The sequence below is a fragment of the Dipodomys merriami genome, unplaced genomic scaffold, assembly GCF_024711535.1.
Source record: "Dipodomys merriami isolate MVZ:Mamm:240054 unplaced genomic scaffold, mDipMer1.0.p SCAF_5, whole genome shotgun sequence".
In the NCBI taxonomy this organism is placed as follows: Eukaryota; Metazoa; Chordata; class Mammalia; order Rodentia; family Heteromyidae; genus Dipodomys; species Dipodomys merriami.
Window position 1 is genome coordinate 54,603,047 of NW_027206068.1, and position 19,010 is coordinate 54,622,056.

At 35.2% G+C, this 19,010-nt stretch overlaps 1 protein-coding gene across 4 annotated transcripts in view; it reads left to right on the forward strand.

Annotated features, from left to right (window-relative positions):
- Cped1 (cadherin like and PC-esterase domain containing 1) overlaps window positions 1–19,010 on the forward strand; it is a 241,967-nt gene that overhangs the window by 43,573 nt on the left and 179,384 nt on the right. For all 4 annotated transcript variants that reach the window (XM_069996639.1, XM_069996640.1, XM_069996636.1 and 1 more), the window contains exons 4-5: window positions 8,495–8,601; window positions 17,503–17,578. In XM_069996639.1, the coding sequence (XP_069852740.1) occupies window positions 8,495–8,601; window positions 17,503–17,578 (183 nt within the window). The remainder of the gene's footprint in view (window positions 1–8,494; window positions 8,602–17,502; window positions 17,579–19,010) is intronic.

Here is a 19,010-nt window from a genome sequence, read left to right on the forward strand (position 1 = left end):
CTTTAGTTTCATCTTTTTTACAGGATTTCTATGTCTTTCTTGAGGTACTTTTTCATACCTTGTAATGACTTTCTTAGTTACTTAATTTGTTTATCAAAGAAGATTTTTTAAAAAATGGCATAAAAATCTTAAAAAATCACTAATAAAAAGCTTGCAGAAGGAACTATATGCAGCTTCTTAAAACAAACCCTTTCAAAGTAGTTTATTTCACAGGAATAACTTATTTATGTCTTTTTATGCTCTTATTAATGGCAAATTTCTTCAGAGGGAGAATCTTTTATTTTGCAAGATTTGGAGATAATGGTAGTTTCTTGAATTCATGGGAAGATTAAAATTTTGAAAATTTCAGGAGCTCAAAATTTTTCCTAGATCAACCACATTAAGAATACAGAATAAGATGTTGTTTAGCTAACCTGAGATTTAAGACAAGATATGGATATTAACAATGGCTAATTTATATCTAAGCTATCTTGTGGTGGAATCTAGCATGTATGCTAGTTTATAACCAATAAGTGAAAAATGTGCTTAAGAAGGTAATACTGCCGGGTGCCAGTGGCTCACACCTGTAATCCTAGCTACTCAGGAGGCTGAGATCTAAAGATCACAGATCAAGGCCAGTGTGGGCAGGAAAGTCCAAGACTCTTACCTCCAATAAACCACTAGAAAGCCAGAAGTGGTGCTGTAGCTCAAGTGGTAGAGCTTTCACCTTGAGCTGAAGAGTGTAGTGATAATGCCCAAGCTCAGAGTTCAAACCTCACAACCGACAAAAGAAAAAGAAAGTAAAAAAAAGAACAAAAAGAAGGTAATATTATGGTAAAGGATAGATACAGTAAAAGTAAGATTTTGCTACTTAGCAAAATTTTTATAGTTTAATTGTGAAAAGAAGGGTAATACAGATAAGACAGTGAACATGTGAAATATCTTGTATATTATAAAGGTGTGTTATGAATTATTTGAAATTAAACATCTTGGGCCTAAGAATGCAGTACAGTTAGGAGCACTTGTCTAATGTGCACAACTCCCAGAATTCAATCCCCAGCATGTTAAAAAGAGTTGGCCCACCAAGAGAAGCAAATTAAACATCTTAAAGACTTCGCCTTGAAAAAATTAGAAGATATTCTAGTTATATTATTATGGAATATGGTAGTGTACTACAGTGAATAAGTAAATGAAATTTGACTTTGAAAAGTATTTTAGAAATTCTTGGATAAGTTTATTTTCTAAACTACATATGATAAATTTGTCCTTCTATAATAAAAAATGTAAGAGTTCATAGAAGGGTTTCTTCTTATGTAAATCAGTTAACATTAGCATTTAGAGTTATAATTCTTTTAAACACAATGCAAGGTTCTGTTTATTTTTTTCTGTATTTCCTTAGATACATTTATATCTTAGATTACTAAGAACCAAAATGTATAGTTATGTTCTTTTGCAAACACTAGTGTTTCCTAGTATGCTTCCATTTTTAATGCAGAATGATTAGTAATTATATTAGCCTGTGTGTGTGTGTGTGTGTGTGTGTGTGTGTGTGTGTGTGTGTGTGTGTGTGTGCATGGATGTAGTGGATGGAGGTCAAACCCAGGAAATAAACTAATTATTTGTCTGTTACATTTAGCTTTTCACTCATTTATACATTTAACAAATAATTTAGCCAATATTCTTAATTCCAGGCATTATCATGGATACTAAGACTAACAATAAATGAAAAGTCTCTCAGGGAGCTGCTATGAAAAACAGGGAAAGAAAGATAACAAACAATTAAATAAGAAATTCATACTCTCTCAAGTGATAGTATGATCTGTGGAGAAAAAAATGAAGGAGAAATAGACTTAGTATATTTGATTTTCGTTTAGTGTGCCAAAGTTCCTTGAGCATAAACAACATTTCTATCAGTGATGCTAATTTGACTGCTGGGATTTCAGAGTCGTCTGTTTCCTCTGTATTAAATTACTGGTCATGCAGACCATATCAATGAGGAAGGTCCTTTATGAGCCAGGAAATAATTGTTTGCTTTTCCTGGACACTTGCCCATGGAAGACAAATATTTTAAGGGCAGCTTGACTTCTTAAGGCAGATACTTAAATAAATAAGTAAGTAAGTAAGTAAATAAATAAATACTTAAAATAGTTCTTACTTTTAACACTAAAATGTTAGCTAGTTTCTGAGAACACTTACAGGATATACCTCTAGTCAATGTCACATTGTAGCTGAAGGAAAAAATAAAACTGAATCCTCACCCCTTCTTCAGAAATTGTGATGTCTTTGTCTTTCCCAGAACAAAAGCACTATGAAGATGCTTCTACTGGTGATTAGTGGAATCAGGACTTTCATTTTTTAGTGTTTGGTGAGGAGCCTGGAGAAGATTCATATTTTTGTAATTTTGAAATGGAGAATGTAATACAACCTGTTTCCTAGAGCTATGCCCTGTGACCTTTTCATCAAAGACCTTGGCTAGTCTAATCATCGTGGTTTGGCTTATTTGTGATGGGAAAAGAAATGATATTAACCATCTAAACAAAACATCTAAGGAAGTTTTAGGGATTTTTGTTTCAAATAGAGGTGGAAACCAAATTAGATATTATTTCTGAGTGCATGTGCAGTTGAGTATAGCTCCTTTGACATATGAAGATTTAGTTACTTTAGTGATTCACATTATGATTGAAATGCTGTGTGACAGTGTAAAATTGCACAAGTTGTATGTACCTGCTGTAGTCATTCTGTCCTCCCTCCAAGTTCCCAAAGGAGCAGTAACTGAAAAAAAGATGAAAGCTAGATGAATTCTCTCCTAGTTTCTTCAACTTGTATACATCTAATCATTATTTCTACCCAACAGAGATGTTGGAAGTATTTCATAAATCAGCAGCTATAAGATCTCAATCACTATATTTCTCTTTTGCGTCCCTGTGTATTGAGGGGATAATGATGTCAAGAACATGACCTCTAATCCTAGTATTGAAATTATTTCTCACCACTAACTAGATGGATGACTGACCAAATGACCGAGGCCAAATTATTCATTTTTTGAACCTCTACAAATAGAGCAATAATATTCAGTATAGTACTGTGTATAACATTTGACTTAACACAAAAACTTTTTTAACAATGCCTGGCACCATTTAAATGCATAAGAATTACTAGCTCAGATCCTTATATATCACCCTGCACCAGAATCAACTCCAAATGAATCAAAGACCTTGGAGTCAAAGCAGACACTCTGAAAACATTACAGGATGGAATAGGAGAAACCCTAGGTCTCCTTGGCACAGGCCAAAATTTTCTTAATAGAGACCCAGAAACACAACAATCAAAGAAAGCTTGGATAAATGGGATTGCATGAAATTGCAGCGCTTCTGCATGGCAAAGGACATAGCTCTTAGATCAATAGAAAGTCCATGGATTGGGAGAAGATCTTCACTAGTAATACAACAGACAAGGGTCTCATATCTAAAATATACCTGGAACTTAAAAAATCAAATCCCCAAAAACAAATCTTCAAAGAAACAACTGGCCAATATATAAGTGGGCTAAACACTTAAAGAGAAAGTTCTCTGAAAAGGAAAGAAGGATGGTCAATAGACACATGAAGAAATGCTCAACCTCTCTAGCCATAAAAGAAATGCAAATCAAAACAACATTGAGATTCCACCTCACCCCAGTTAGAATGGCTATAATCAAGACTCTAATAACAACAGATGCTGGAGGGGATGTGGACAGAAGGGAATCTTACTACATTGTTGGTGGGATTGTAAACTTGTTCAACCACTTTGGAAAGCAGTATGGAGGTCCCTCAAAAGACTCCACATAGAGTTCCCCTATGACCCAGAAATCCCACTTTTGGGCATTTAACCAAATGATCACAAACAAGACCATACTAAAGCTACCAGCACAACTATGTTTATTGCAGCATTATTTACCATAGCTAAGATATGGAACCAGCCCAGATGCCCCTCAGTAGATGAATGGATCAAGAAAATGTGGTATATATACACAATGGAATTTATATACACAATGGAATTCTATGCCTCCATCAGAAAGAATGACATTGCCCCATTTGTTAGGAAATGGAAAGACTTGGAAAAAATTATATTAAGTGATGTAAGTCAGGCCCCAAAAACATAGGTCCCATGGTTTTCCTTATTTGCAATATCTAGTATATGTCTGAGTCAAGCAGAAAAGTTCAGCTAAGCTGATGTTAGGGGAGTGAACCCCAAGGTAAGTATTTAAATGGTCTTTGTTTTTTTTCCTTTCATGCAATTGTTTCTAACATATTTATAAGATGATTTCTTTGTTGCTTTGTATGTCCCTCATCCACGGTATAACCCATGCTTTCACTCTATTTGATGTTGGTATAATTTGTGAAGGGGAAGGGAAAAAACAAATTGTTTAACTAGGGATATAGGTGGACCCATTGCAACAATGAGATGTACAAGTCGTTATGTTGAAAAACAAACTTTACAACTTTGGTGGGGGGTGGGGGGAGGATCGCATGGGGGGAGGGGGGAGCATGGGAAGGGATGGGAAGGGGAAACAAAAAGGAGGCAACAATGCTTGATAGGAAATGTACTCGTTAACTTGCCCATGTAATTGTAACTCCTCTTTATGGTATTCTCACAATTAAAAAAAAAGAATTACTAGCTCTTCATATTCTTACTCCTATTACTTCTTTAGTTATTAGGGCTTTGGTTCCCTAATCTAATGTTGAAAGAGTAAGGCTAAATTACATAGAAATTTTCCCTTTTACAAGCTAGGAAAGCTTGAGTAGCTACCACCCAATTGGCCAGTTGGTTTCCTGTGCCTGTTTGGTCCCAAACACACTTTTGACTTCTCAGCTCCTATCAACTCAGTGTTCATTTTCTAGAAGCAGAAGAAAGATACCAAGAAAGACACCAAAAAAAATAATATTTACCACTGTGCCTAGAATGTTGACTCTTTGGCCACTTATCATGGGTTGGAGCTTCCCTGAGGTAGGCTAATGTAGAAAGAGTCCAAGCTGATACTAGGAAGGAGAAAGAGAGAAAAAGATGAGGTCAAGGCCAACACTGGTGGCTCATGCCTGTAACGTTAGCTACTCAGCAGGCTGAGATGTGAGGCTCTGGGTTCGAAGCCAGCCTGGTCAGATAGTTCATGAGACTCTTATTTCCAATTAATCACCAGAAAACTGGAAGTAGAGCTCAAAGTGGTAGGATGCTAACCTTGAGCAAAGAAAACTCAGGGACAGCATCCAGGTTCAAGCCCCGTGATTGACCAAAAGGGGCAAAAAGAAAATATGAGGTCAGCCCACATAGCGGTGACTCTTCAACCATTTAGCATTCCAACCTGAGAAGGTATAGAACAAACAAGATGACCAGATAACCTTTTTATTTTTACTTTGAGAGGAGGAAGACTATACAGACCCCACTTCAGGTCTTGCCAAATTTAATGGTTATTAAAATGTACCTGGGTTGAAATGAACTTCCTTGAACTCATGGAAGAGTGTGTCACATCCATATATCAAAGGATGAGTTCAGACATCTCTCTATGGCCAATTGATCAAATATCATTTTGCTTAAAGCCATTTCAAGAAAATGAGTTTATTTAATAAATAATTCTAATTAATTTAAAGCTAAGACAAAGGATATTAATTTACCCATTAACCAGTCCTGGAAATTAACCCATATTTTGCACCCTGTCTGAGGCTTGCTGCTGCTGATGACAAAGCTGACACAGCCTTAGACCAGGTGGAGACCACGTTCAGGTTTGGCTCCAGAGTTTGGTGCCTTTCAGAACACAAATTCTGCTCCAATGAGCTTCCACATGAATCGAAATCTGGATTTTATGTGAATTCCGCTGACATATGCACTGTGAAAGATATTTAGAATTAAAACAAAAACAAAACAAACATTTTGCAGATCAGATTCCGCCCACCTGAGGGCTGTACTTGCCTGTGGGCATCTCTGCTGCAGGGCCTAGGTACAGGAGTGTTAATGGCTCATACTTTCTGGTACTGGATGTGCCCCCTCCCCTGCATTGTATATTAGTTTATAAGTTTGTTGAGGTTTTAACTTATGTTTTAAGTGCTCCAAGGCTTGCATCTAGGTGTGGATTTACTTAGTGAATGTGCTCTGTTCTCTACCTGGTTTTTAATTAGCAAAATAGCTTTTTACTTTCTTTAACTGATTTTGAGGATGTTGTACTTCTCATAAAATTTTTTTTCTTGATAGAAAAGCACAAGCATTGATGGAGGGAGCTGACTTCTGAGATAGAAATGCAGAAAGTGAAAAAATTTACCAAGTGTTTATCTAGTAAATAGAGATGTGCAGTTGAGGTAGAATTCAGTCATATTTTGAGCAAAAACAGTGAGCATATTTGGACCAGAATAGTATAATTAGGGGAAAAGTGTATGAAGAGATCCCTTGAGAGATGAAGGGTCACTCTTAGAATTGCTAAGAAACTGTAGCTTGCTTTGTAACTTTCCCTAAATTCACTGTAATATGTTATAACCCTCGGATTGCTGTTGGCAGTAATTGCCTCCTTTTTCTTTTTCTTTTTTTTTTTGTTTTCTTTCATATTTAGAATTCAGTGTTCTGCTCACTGCAGTTTCTTCATAAATTGAATGCTTTGAATTATTGAAACATGTCTTTTGGATTTAAATATTTATGACTTAAATATACATTTCTTAATGTCAACTCTAGAAACTGTGTCTGTGTGCCTTCCACAGGGAGGGAAGCATGCTTAGAGAAATATAAATATGCTCTGTTCTTAAGACCCAAACAATGCAGTCCTTAATTTGAAAACCCTTCTCATTTTGCATTTCTTTATCTTCTTAAAATATTTAGGTGGGAATCTTATGACAGGAAGTTTCTTTTAGGATTTTAGTATTTCCTGAGCTTGAAATCATATAGGATAACAATAGTCTTTGTGTTTTCATTTGGATCCATATCAAAAGCTTTGGGCTGAAAATGCCAGCTGCACACTGCAAATAAAGGACTGGAATCATCATACTGAATTTGCTATGAGCTATAAGAGTTAGTTGGAAGTTTTCTTCAGCTAGGAGGATTGGTGCAGGCTCCATCTCCCTGGTGGAAAGCTGGATAGCTGTTACACAAATGAGATTTCACTCTTCCTAAGTCATTTGTGTTCACTTTACTTGCCCTTTGGAACTGTTGGGCGGTCTTCCAGAATTTTGGGACTCAAAAAGCAGAAAAGTCTGTGAATAGAGCTTAACTTCAATTGTCTGGATCCCTTTTTCTGAAAGTTCTTACTTCTAATAGCAATACAATTAAATACCAAAGAACTCATAGACCAAACACCACAGGACTTGTCTAATGGAAAATTACTTGGTTGATGGAGAGTAAACTTTATTCCTCATTGTCATAGATTGCTCTTCCTTATCAGTTTATTCGTAGAGAATATTGTACCTCTTCAATAGGAAACTCTTCTGAAAGGGAATGGAGAAGTTAATTATCTCCTAAGCTTTTAGGAGCCACTGAAGCTATTGTATGAGATGAACAATGAAACCCAGTTACTTGAAGGAACATTTAACTCAGTTACATGAAGAAGCATTTAACTCAGTTGATCAATAAAGAGACAATTTATATAGCAATTGTTTTCTAATTGAATCTCCATATTATTGGGTAAAAATTTTTCCAAACAGTGTTAATTCCTTTACTATGTTCCCCCAATGTGGATATTTAAAATTTTTTCTCTTTAATTATAGTTTATTTTTAAGTGGTTGTACAAAGGCTTTACCATTTAACAAACCAGTTTGTAAGTACAATGATTCTTTTTTTAATATATATTTTTATCGTAAAGATACTGTAAAAAGGGATAACAGTTACATGAGTAAGGTAATGAGTACATTTTTTATCGAGCATTGTTACCCCCTCCTTTGTTTTTCCCCTCCCACCCCTTCCTCCCCCACTTCCCCAAATTCTTCCTTTCCCCACTTCCAGTTGTAAAGTAAGTTTTCAACATAGTGTCTTGTACATCTCATGGATACAATGGGTCAACCTGAATCTTTGTTTCAGCATTTTGTTATTTTCCCTCCCCTCCCCAAATTAGAAAAATTTACATACAAGATGCTGGGCACCGGAATCAAATACAGTGAAAACAGGGGTTATACCATGGGGGAAGAACAAAAGAAACAAAAAAAATCACATAGTACATTGAAGTCATTTTTATATCATTTGGAAAATTAAAAATTGGAGTATATTTGTTTCCTCTATAAGTGAAAGAATCCATTCCTTTTCAGAGGTTCATTATTTAGTCAACTAATACTTTTAAATAATCAATTATGTGTAAGGTTTGTTGATAACTACACCTAAATAAGTCTAAATGAGTAAGAGTAAATAAGCCTATCAATTCACACAAATGTTAATTTGAAAATGTTTAGATACTATGCAAGAATATAGTCATATGAGATTGTTTTGGCCAGTTACTATTTTTATTCTAAGGAATTAAATGGGGTCTTTGAAGTATTTGGAGAAAATGTTTTCCATTACTCTTTTCCTATTAGGAGATTTGGGCTCCTGGGACGTGCTCATTTGCCTGCCTTCTAGGACAGCTGATGCAAAATCCTGCATATCCAAGGAGGACCTGTGCCAGTTAGCTCCACATCAGAAGGTAAAGGCTCCCCAAACATGCACAGATTTATTAACACTCTGATGTTAACGGTGGTAATTTTCAGTCCATAAAAACTCTTTACATCCTTGAAAAAAATTCCAACTAGTTATGAGTGTTCATCTGTTCTCTGTCATTGTAACAAAACACCTGGGAAAATCCAACTTATAAGCAGGAAATACTTTGACTCATAGTTTCAGAGATTTCAGATGATGATCACTTTGCTGCCTTTGGCTCTGTGACAAAGCAGGACAGTATTGCAAAGAGGGTGTGAAACAAACAGGAAGGGCCAGTGTATCAATATCCTTTTCAAGAGGACACCTCCAGGGATCAAACTCCTTCCTTCTAGACTATGCCTCCTAAAAATTCCACCACTTCCCAATAGTGCTTCAGCCTGGCAATCCAGCCTTTAGCACAGGAAACTTAGAGGGAACATCGAAGAGTCAAAACCATAGACTGCACTTTACCAGAAAAGGATGAGCATTTTTTGCTAGATAAGACTCCCCAACATTATTTGCTGCCATTTCTGTAGTTTTACTTAGTGGGCCTCCATATATTTATTATGGTTTCTATAGCCTATGCCACGTGGCTTACCATAAGCTTCCTATTCATTCAAAGTAGCAAAGTTGTGTTTTTTTAAATTTTCCTCATCATTATTCTTACTTTTTCAAACCTATTAACTTCAAATTTGGCCTTTAGTATTTATGTGTGTCTATATTACGTGAGTATGTGCTTTTAGAAAAGTTAACCTGAAAAATTACCCAAAGACTAAAATTCTAGTCACTAAGCTAGAAAATTTACATAGTTTTGATACTTATATCAAATTTGTGAGGAAAGTACCAAAGTCGTTACTTTTCAAGTTTATACTTGGAGTTGGCGTAGCCTACCCTGAGTACTCAATATTTTCCCAACATCAAACTAGGTAAAACCTTCTTGCTCTAATTCTATTCCCTTGAGATTTGGTCTATGTATTTGAGTTTCTGTACATCTTTGGCCATTCCTTATCAATGCGTGTTTGTTTTGTACTGAACAAACAAAACCAGAATATCTTGTATTCTAGACAGTTGCTCTACTACAGTATCATACTCATTTCCTTCTTTATCTTAGTTTAAATTATTTTTGCCAGTCTTAGGGCTTGAACTCAAGGCATTGTCCCTTAGCTTCTTTTGCTCAAGGCTAGTATTCTACCATTCGAGCCACATTCCCAACCCCAGTTTGCCCAATTCTTAAATGCCCATATTTCCTAACACAATAATTTTAAACAATATTTGTAGTTGGAAACTTCCAAATCTACATCTAAATTTCTTTACACTTCCTCATGCTTCAGGCTTATATATGCATAAATACTTTTCTTGGATGTCTCATCCATGTGTCAAGCTCAGCTAACTCATTGTTGGATCACTGTTTTCCTCAGTAAAGTTACTCCTGCATTATAAGTTCTACTGAGCTTCTCTTCTGCTGGTCATAATCATCATCCACCTCTGTCATTTCCTAAGGTCAAAATCTGCCTTTAATTTCAAGCCTTTCCTTTCCTGTATCATCTACATTCAATTACTAGTCAGTTAATACCCCAATACTCCAAAAATCATTTATTTACTTGATATATTTACTATGCTTAATATGATTAGATAATCAGCACTTTTATCTGGATTTTTGTTAAATCTTCCTGACTTTTTTCTGAAACAAATATTTTACCATGTAGCCATTTATGCCTGCATTCCAATTATCAAAAGACAAATATAAAACACTGAGATCATCTGGTAATTTTTGTACTTAAAATCTCAAATAGCTTCTCATCGACTGTACAGGCCACAGGACAGGCTGTGCCTAAGTATTCCAGAAAAAAAGTAGATACCATACTCAAATGTCAAAAGTCAGGAGAAACTAATAATAGAAGAGTATTATGAATTAAAGAAAGAAAATGATCCATGTGGCAGCCCCAAACCAACAACATTCTTGTATTTCCCCACTCTGCCTCTTAAGAAAGCTAAATAGAAGGAATGAAGTAACCAGAACCTAATGAGATCTAGAGCCAAGAAAGAGATGCAGATGGAAAGAAGTTGTAAACTCAAGAGAGCTTTCCCAAGTTTCAGGACTACAAAGAGGGAACCTTAGAGATAAGTACCCAAACTTTCCTTCCTCCTTCTGCATCCCATTGGCCCATGTTTACTACTAATCAAAGGAGAAGAGCTAATGTAATGCCACTATGAAAGTCAGCTTACCGAGAACAGAATAGGGAGGAGACATTTAGAGATATTTAGCAGAGTTAACTATTGAAAGTTCTCTGTGGACGGCTCCTGCCTGACAGTACCCTTCTTTCACCTCCTTCTACTTGGGTGTAGTGCTACAGTGATTTTAAAGGGATAGATACACACCTACGCTGAATTAGCTATTCTTAAGTATCCACCTCAGTAATTTTTCACCAAAAAGGATTTTGTCTCCTCTTTTAATATTTGGTAGTAACAGAGACATTTTTGGTTTTGTTATGGCTAGTAGGATAGATGTGGTACTGGCATCTTTGTGTCCAAAGCATGGATGTTTCTAAGTATCATTTAATGCTCACAATAAAGAATTATGAGGCCCAACATGTCAATAGTATCAAAGTTGAGAATCTCTGATTGTATTCCATTGGCCTTAAGTGAGTGCTTACAACTTTTGGAGCTCCCTGGCCTTTTTCCTCCTACACACTCCCATAATTCCTCATATTAATCTTAAACTTTATATGCATTATATTAGTTATCCTTTATCTTTGCACCTACCAATGCAAACCAGGCTTAATCAGCTAATGAGGTAAAATGAGCTCACATTGACATTAGATTTGACATTTATTAGGTAATTCAGGTTTCCTTTAGCAACTTCTCTATTTTCTCAGAGGTATCTGCCATCTTGTTAGACATAGAATTTTCCATGTCTTGTGCCAGACTCACAGTCCCAGCCACTATACCAAAGGCATCTGAGAAATGCCCCATGCTGGTCCTGATGATCTGGTGGTAAATATATTCTGTGTCCAGGATGCCATTTACAACTACAGAATCTCCAAAATCCCCAGAGTGCTTGCTATCCATCAGTTCTAGCTGAACTGGACTCAGATGTAAACAAGGAGACTGTCCCTTTACCCAAATTGGTCCTTTGTTTTCTAGAACCTAAAACAAATTGCTTGCAACTTGAGCATCCCAAAGTCACCCATGAAAAATATCTCCTTTAACTTTTATATCCTTGTGTCCCTGGGACATTCATAGTAAACTCTTGTACAACATTGATCACTTGAAGGATTTTGGTCATGTTTAATCACTGTAGCCTGCAGTGTTTTATCTAAGAAAAAAAAAAACCAGAAAGGTACCAGCTTCTAGGCAGTCTCTAAGACATTGCAGGAAAATGCAAATATAATAATGAGTTGACTCTTAAGTTTAGCGGCTTATAAACCATGGTATGTTCATCAGAGCTAAGAAATAAATGTTCATGCAAACTAAGTACTAAATTATAGACATTATTTGGATTGCCTCTTTTGCTCTAGGATCCCTTGTTACATGTATTATGATTTCTCTGTGTGTCTAGTTTCTGATGATTCCTCAGTTCTTTTTTTTTTTTTTTGGGTCCAGTTGTGGGGCCTAAACTCTGAGCCTATGTGCTGTCCCTCAGCTCTTCAGCTCAAGGCTAGCACTCTACCACTTGAGCCACAGCGCCACTTCCGGCTTTTTTCTTTTTGCTTATGTGGTGCTGAGGAATTGAACCCAGGGCTTCAGGCATGCAAGGCAAGCGCTCTACCACTGAGCCAACTTCCCAGCCCCCTCAGTTCTTATTTGCCTTTTATGACTCTGTTACCTTGGGAGAATATTTGTTAGGCATTTTGTAGAATGTCCTGCAGTTTGCCTATACCTGATGTTTTCTCATGATGTTATGGAAAGAATACCATAGAAATATTATGTCCTTCTCAGTTTAAAATGCTAGGAGGCATACAATGTCTGTTTTTTTGCTGGTGATGTTCACTTCCATTGCTTGGCAGAGTTGGTGTCTACTAGATTTCTACACTGTGAAATCATGATTTTTCCCACTTGTAACTAATAACTATCTTGGGAGCTGATATTATATGAAAAGTCATAGTGATTTCAAGATTATGAAGATATTCTGTTTCTCCACAACATTTTCCTACTCATTTGGAAACCTAGGAATCGATCTTGCCTGGCATAATTATTCTGTACTTCTAATGATGATTTCTCTCATTCCTTCTACAATGATTAATTGAACTTATTCTGTTCAGGAAGAGGTATTTCTATCAGCTCTGCATGTCTAAGTTCTTTTCACTTAAAAATGAAGCTTCACTTTTGAGACTGATTACCTTGAGGATTACTTTTACAAGTTTAGCCTAATACCATTTATCAGGATAAAGGCCACAGAAACCCTGAGATACATTCCATTTTGAGTATCTCAGTAATTTTATTACTAGATTTATCAACTCAGTCATTCATTTATTCATTTTCCTGTACATTTGTTTACTCATTTGGACTTTTGTTATTCTAAGAAATAAAACAACCAGAACTCATACTGAGGCAACATGACCTCAAATTTCTGTCTTCTCAGTCATGTCAATAGAATCTTTCAAGATAATTATTTAGGCACTGAACTTACAGTCCAACCTAATGATTATTCTTCAAGAATACAGAAATTCTCAGTGATACATGTAGATAACTATCATTTTGGAAGTGTGAATAATTTGAAGCTTTATGAGCCATGATTCATTTATGTATACAGCATAAATATTCAAAACAGAATTTTCTTTGAATTTGTTGAGGATATTGCAGAATTGTCAATGACTTTAAAATCAACAAGGAAAGAGTAACTGCGCACATTAGAATTACTAATGGCTTTAGAGCTTTGTCATTTTCGTGCTGTGCAAGTGATCATAAAATCTGTAATAGAAAATGAGTGGTCAGGAGTCTGTAGTCGGGAGGATAGGGACATGAATTTAAAACAGTCTTGATCTGTATGCTGCTGAGAGTGAAGTAAGCCCCACAATTTGAGGGTCACTCAGTTTAGTAACCAGGATTCTCTCTCACTCATCTCAGCCAGGTTCTAGTGTTTCAAATGTAGAGAGATTAATTTTGAGCTTTAAGTATTTGTAGAATTAGCAGTCTCTGTTTTTAGTACTTGGAGCACCGAGAACTAATGAAATGACTTATTTAAAGCATAGCATGGAATTTTTAGGTGACTTTGTTAGAGTGATCATTGTATAGAAAAGAGGGGAGAAGACACTTCTTTGGTTAGCTGGCACTCCTGGTTTCTTGTCACTCCTTTCTTTGTGGACATTGAAGAACTTTGAGAGAAGGTTTGACTTTTGATAAAAATAGAAAGCATGAAAAATCCCTACAGACACAATGAAAGAAAGATTCCCTTATGATATAACATGAGGTAAAGCTCACTCTTAATCTTTGAAGGACCAGAAAAACTATTCCAGGCAATTTGTTATACTGCCTCAAGTAATTCTCATTCAGAAGTCTACTCTCCTTAACACATTAATGCTGTGACTATGGTGTCAACTTTTTTATAAACACTTAACACATTCATATGAAGAATATATTTTTACATTTTTACTAATGACTCATGTCTCAAAAGAAGAATGAGTTTTTACTTTTGCTTTTAATACATTTTAATAGAACAATTTATGTGCAAAATATCAGATTAAGTTTGTACAAAGTTTGTTGGGACCAAAATACTTTAACACATTCATTCTTCTCCTAATTGTAACTCTTAAAATTATGCCAGGGACTGAATTTCATGATCACCATTTTTTTTTGCCTGAACTCTGGGCCTGAGCACTGTCCTTCAGCTCTTCAGCTTAAGGCTAGGGCTCTACCACTTGAGCCACAGCTGCACTTCCAGCTTTTTCTGCTTATGTGGTGCTGAGGAATCGAACCCAGGGCTCCATGCATACAAGTCAGGCAGTCTACCACTGAGCCACCTTCCCAACCCTGTCATGATCATCTTACACATGCTTTTAATCCTTTCTAAAAGGTTTGATACCAAGTAATCTACTTACAAATGCATATATGTTTTTATAGAAAGCATTCAAACCTAATACAAGATTGATATTTATTAAAACTGGCTGACAGATGATATATGAAAATATATTCATGAAGTCTAGCAAATATACCATTCCACTGAGCAATGTTGATCCTACAAAAGGTCATACCTGTGAGGAGACACAAGGTAAATATGCTCTTTATATACTTTCTGCTCAATTTTTCTGTCAACCTTAAACTGCTCTTAACAAAATAAAGGCTATCAAGCTGGAAATGAAGCTTCAGCTCAAGTGGCAAGAGTGCTAGTATTGAGCAAAAAAGCTGAAGTTCAAAGCCCCAGATTGGCAATAAACAAACAAACAAATGCTATTAAAATAATTTTTAAAATGTTGAAGCAGAAATAAACATCACATAAAAATCAGCCAGTCTGGATTACACTCCTGTGATGATATTTCACTTGATAATGATACAGATATATTTTGTAGCATACACAAAACTAAAGGCACTATAATAGAGCATCCTTAGGTCTAACAAATATGTAATACATTTGATTCACAACAGCTGTATAACTTGTGACACGACAATTTCCCCTTTGTGCTGTGCTGCTCATTTTGACTGCTTAGTTTGGTGGCCAGTTCACACATTAATGGAGGTATCTTTTTGGTATGACACCACCATTAGATACCTCTTCTTCAATTTTGTGACTTCTAAAGTCACAGAATACAGAAGAGAGAGGAAACATCTTTGGGTGGCAGTCAGGAAAACAGAAGGCAGCAGTGTAGATCTGTTTCCCTTGGTTGGCTCTGAATTTTTTTAAGCTTATAAAACTGGTCTTGAGTCAGTTCAGGAACCACATATCACAGGGAAAGTCATTTCTCTGATACGACTCAGTAGCCTATCCTTCTATTGGTAATTTGTGCTAGCTGTCCACTGCCTGTTTGGTTATCTGCATAACTTGTTCTGGCTCATTCAATCAGTTATCTGGTCCATTGTACCAGTGTCTTGATTCTCTTCAGTTTGTGCAGAAGGTGACGATGTCTCATGTAGCTACAGTGGCAGCACTTTTTCAGGAACCATTTAGAAGTAGCCTGAAATGTACATGAGCATGTCTCTGGCCTTCAGTGCTGAGAATCTAGTGCTGGTTCTCTGTTCGGATCCTTCTAATGTTAAAGATAATGAGAAGTCATTAAGCAAATCAGTGATTTTTGTTTCCTGTGGAGAAAAATTACTCAATTTTATTGGCCTTTGAAGTTTCTCACAATCCAATTTGAAAAAAAATACTTTTTGTGTTAACTTAAGAAAATGAAAATTGTCTCTTTTGTGTGTTCTCCACACTTCCTCAGTACTCTGCCTGCCCCTCTAGGCTTTCAGAAGAATTCTAAATTGAAGAGTCAGGACTTTATATGAAAGCTCTTATTTTTCTTCATTTAGTCTGAACTTTTTCATTTAGAACTTGACACATATGAATAATTCTCAGACTGAAAGTGTACTACAACATTGATGGTCTTCTGTCAGTTCTCCGTGCAGAGGCCATGAGTGATTTAAGCTCTGGCATTCGTATATACTGAACAAAATGCAGTAATAGTTATTCAGTAGTAGAGCTTGTGCCTAAAAGTTCAAATGTAGTCTTGCTTATAAGATCTGGCCTACAATTTGTCTTCCTCTAGCTATTCTTGGGAAGCAGAAAGTTTTCCAAGAAGTGAATAAATAGAGTTAATACAACTATAAATGTTGGAGAAGATTTCATCAATGCACTATTTCAAAACACTTTGATTAAACCTTTTACTTTTCTTTAAAGGTACAACCAATCAAAGAACTGATAAAACTCTAGAGCAAAACTGTGAGATAGAGACTAAAGGTTCTACATGTTTGTTTTTGAAATGAAGAAATTAGAAAAGAAAAAAAAAAGCAAAATGTACTTCTGGTTCTATCAAGTGTAGAATTGGGACTATCACTATATAGCTGGTTATTTCCCCCTCCCCCACTTTCACCACCCCGCCCCAAACACAGCTGAATACTTTACATCCAGTCAGGTCAATAGAGTCCCATGGAGAAGCTACAATACTTTATTAGGATAGAGTGAATTAGCTAGAAAGTAATCAATAATGTCTCAAAAATTGATTTGATTTTCAAGCTAACTTAAACAGGTTCCCTTTGTTATGTTTAATAGGAGTCTATCATATTTGGCTTCAGGTGAGGATTTCAGTGGTGATATTAATTTATCAATACTGTAAATTCACATGAGCAAAAGAAGTAGATTTGTTTGTATCTTTTCTCTACCTTAAAAAATTCTATATTTGATTTTATTACAACTCTAAAGTTTGCTAAGGAAAAATTTCGGTCAAAATAATTTTATCATAACTGGCTTTTATATTTGGAAGTAAATGGCTTTCAGCATGAAGTATAAATATGAAATTATGAAATGTTTTGCCACTGAATTACTACTGAAAATCTGTCTAATGGAGATAACTAAAGGCCTTTGGAACTTTGAGGTTTAGTTGGCTTCGAGGTTTATTTAGTGCGTTTTTTTTTATTTTAGTGATACAGCTTTGCAATTCTGAAGTTATTGGTGTTACTGTATTTGCCCTAAGTTTTTCCTTTTATTTATAGTAAATATGGATTCAATGTTCATATTTGTATTTTATATGGACTTTACGTCTAATAAATATAAAAGATTTCAAATACATTCCCAAGGGCAGATTTTACTTTGTTATTTAATAAGCCACTTTCTTGTGATGAATTTGAGTGTAGACTGGAAGAGTTATGAAGGCTAGGTTTGGATGGTGTAGACAATGCTTTACTTTTTACAATGAATTTTTGTTTGCTTTGTGTTGCCAGTTGTGAATGTCTAACTCATTAGAACTTTTTTCTCATTTTTTATTTTCAGATAAACATATTGCCAGAAATACAGTATCAGCTTTGCAGAAAGGAAGGACTGTGCCAATTAATCAGAAGATTTCCAGGTAGTCAATCTTTAGTTTGTTTCCTTGTATAAGCATAGTTCAAACATGAGTTTTCTTAAAAGATACTAGCTAATGACATTTCAGAATAGCTTCCTGATTTACCAAATGCACTCATATAAATCAGGTTTTACGAATGGGAAGTTCTTACTAGTAAGTAATAAGAGCCTAAAAGTGATATATATGTTTAATTTTGCCTTTTGTTTTGTTAAATTTCATTTTGTTTCATTTTGTCTGTCTTTTAAAGTATTGTCTTATTTTAAAGTAATCATTTTAATAGTTCTTAGTTATATAAAACTTGAAATTAAAAGAATGTTTATAATTAAATGATTTTGATCTTAGAATTTTTTACAGTTTTCAGAAATCCACTCTGTTTATAGGTTTAAAACAGGATATTAAATGAGTAAATTCTCTGCCATGGCTATATTAGGAATTTGGGATGAAAATTACTATCTCTAATTTCTGTATAACTTTCCATAGTAGAAAAAAGAAGTACAAGATATTAAGTTGAAAATGAACTTTACAACTTTGGGGTGGGGGAGGGGGGAGTTGTGGAGGTGGGGAGGGAAGGGATGGTAGGGGGAAAAAAAAGGAGGAGGTACCAATGCTCCATAGGAAATGTACTCATTACCTTACTCATGTAACTGTAACCCCTCTGTACAGTATCTTTACAATAAAAAATATATATACTAAAAAAGTATCAGTAGATAATTGAGCCTGCAGAGACAAAATAAACCCTCAGAAATGAAATTAGAGTAAACTTTCAAACTCATTAGTGGAAAAAGTTATCAAATTTCTTGTTTTGAACTCATTTACTAATTAATAGTTTATTCCCCTAGAAAGTATTTTACTACATTTCTAAACTTTAGGTCTATTTACCCTCAATTCTGTTTTTCGTAAGTTAATAGTTATCCTATTAGAATCAGAAAAGATTACATTTTAACATATTAGCTTTTCTGTAGGGCTTTTGCCTCCAAATAAAACATAAACCTTATTGCCATGAACTACTCCAACTACTGTAGTCTTTCTCCATCACTGACCAGAAATGAAAAAGCAAATGGATTAGAAATTCTACTTTTAACTTAAAATGTTCTTTTAAACAAATACTGTATATATTATTTTTATAAGGATGATATTGCATAACAAAAATATAGCTAACTATATAACCCAATATTTTTGTAACCTCTAGATATTTTTGTTACATAAAAAGTAATGCTTTTATGCATACAATAAAAATAATTATTTATATTAATATGAAATTACTGCCAGATTCCAGTGGCTCACACTTGTAATCTTAACTACTCAGGATGCTGAGCTTTGAGGATCATGGTTTGAAGCCAATCCAGGAAGAAATGTCTCTGAGACTCTTATCGCCAAATAAACACAATAAACCTGGAAATGGAGCTGTGGTTCAAGTAGTAGAGCTCTAGCATTA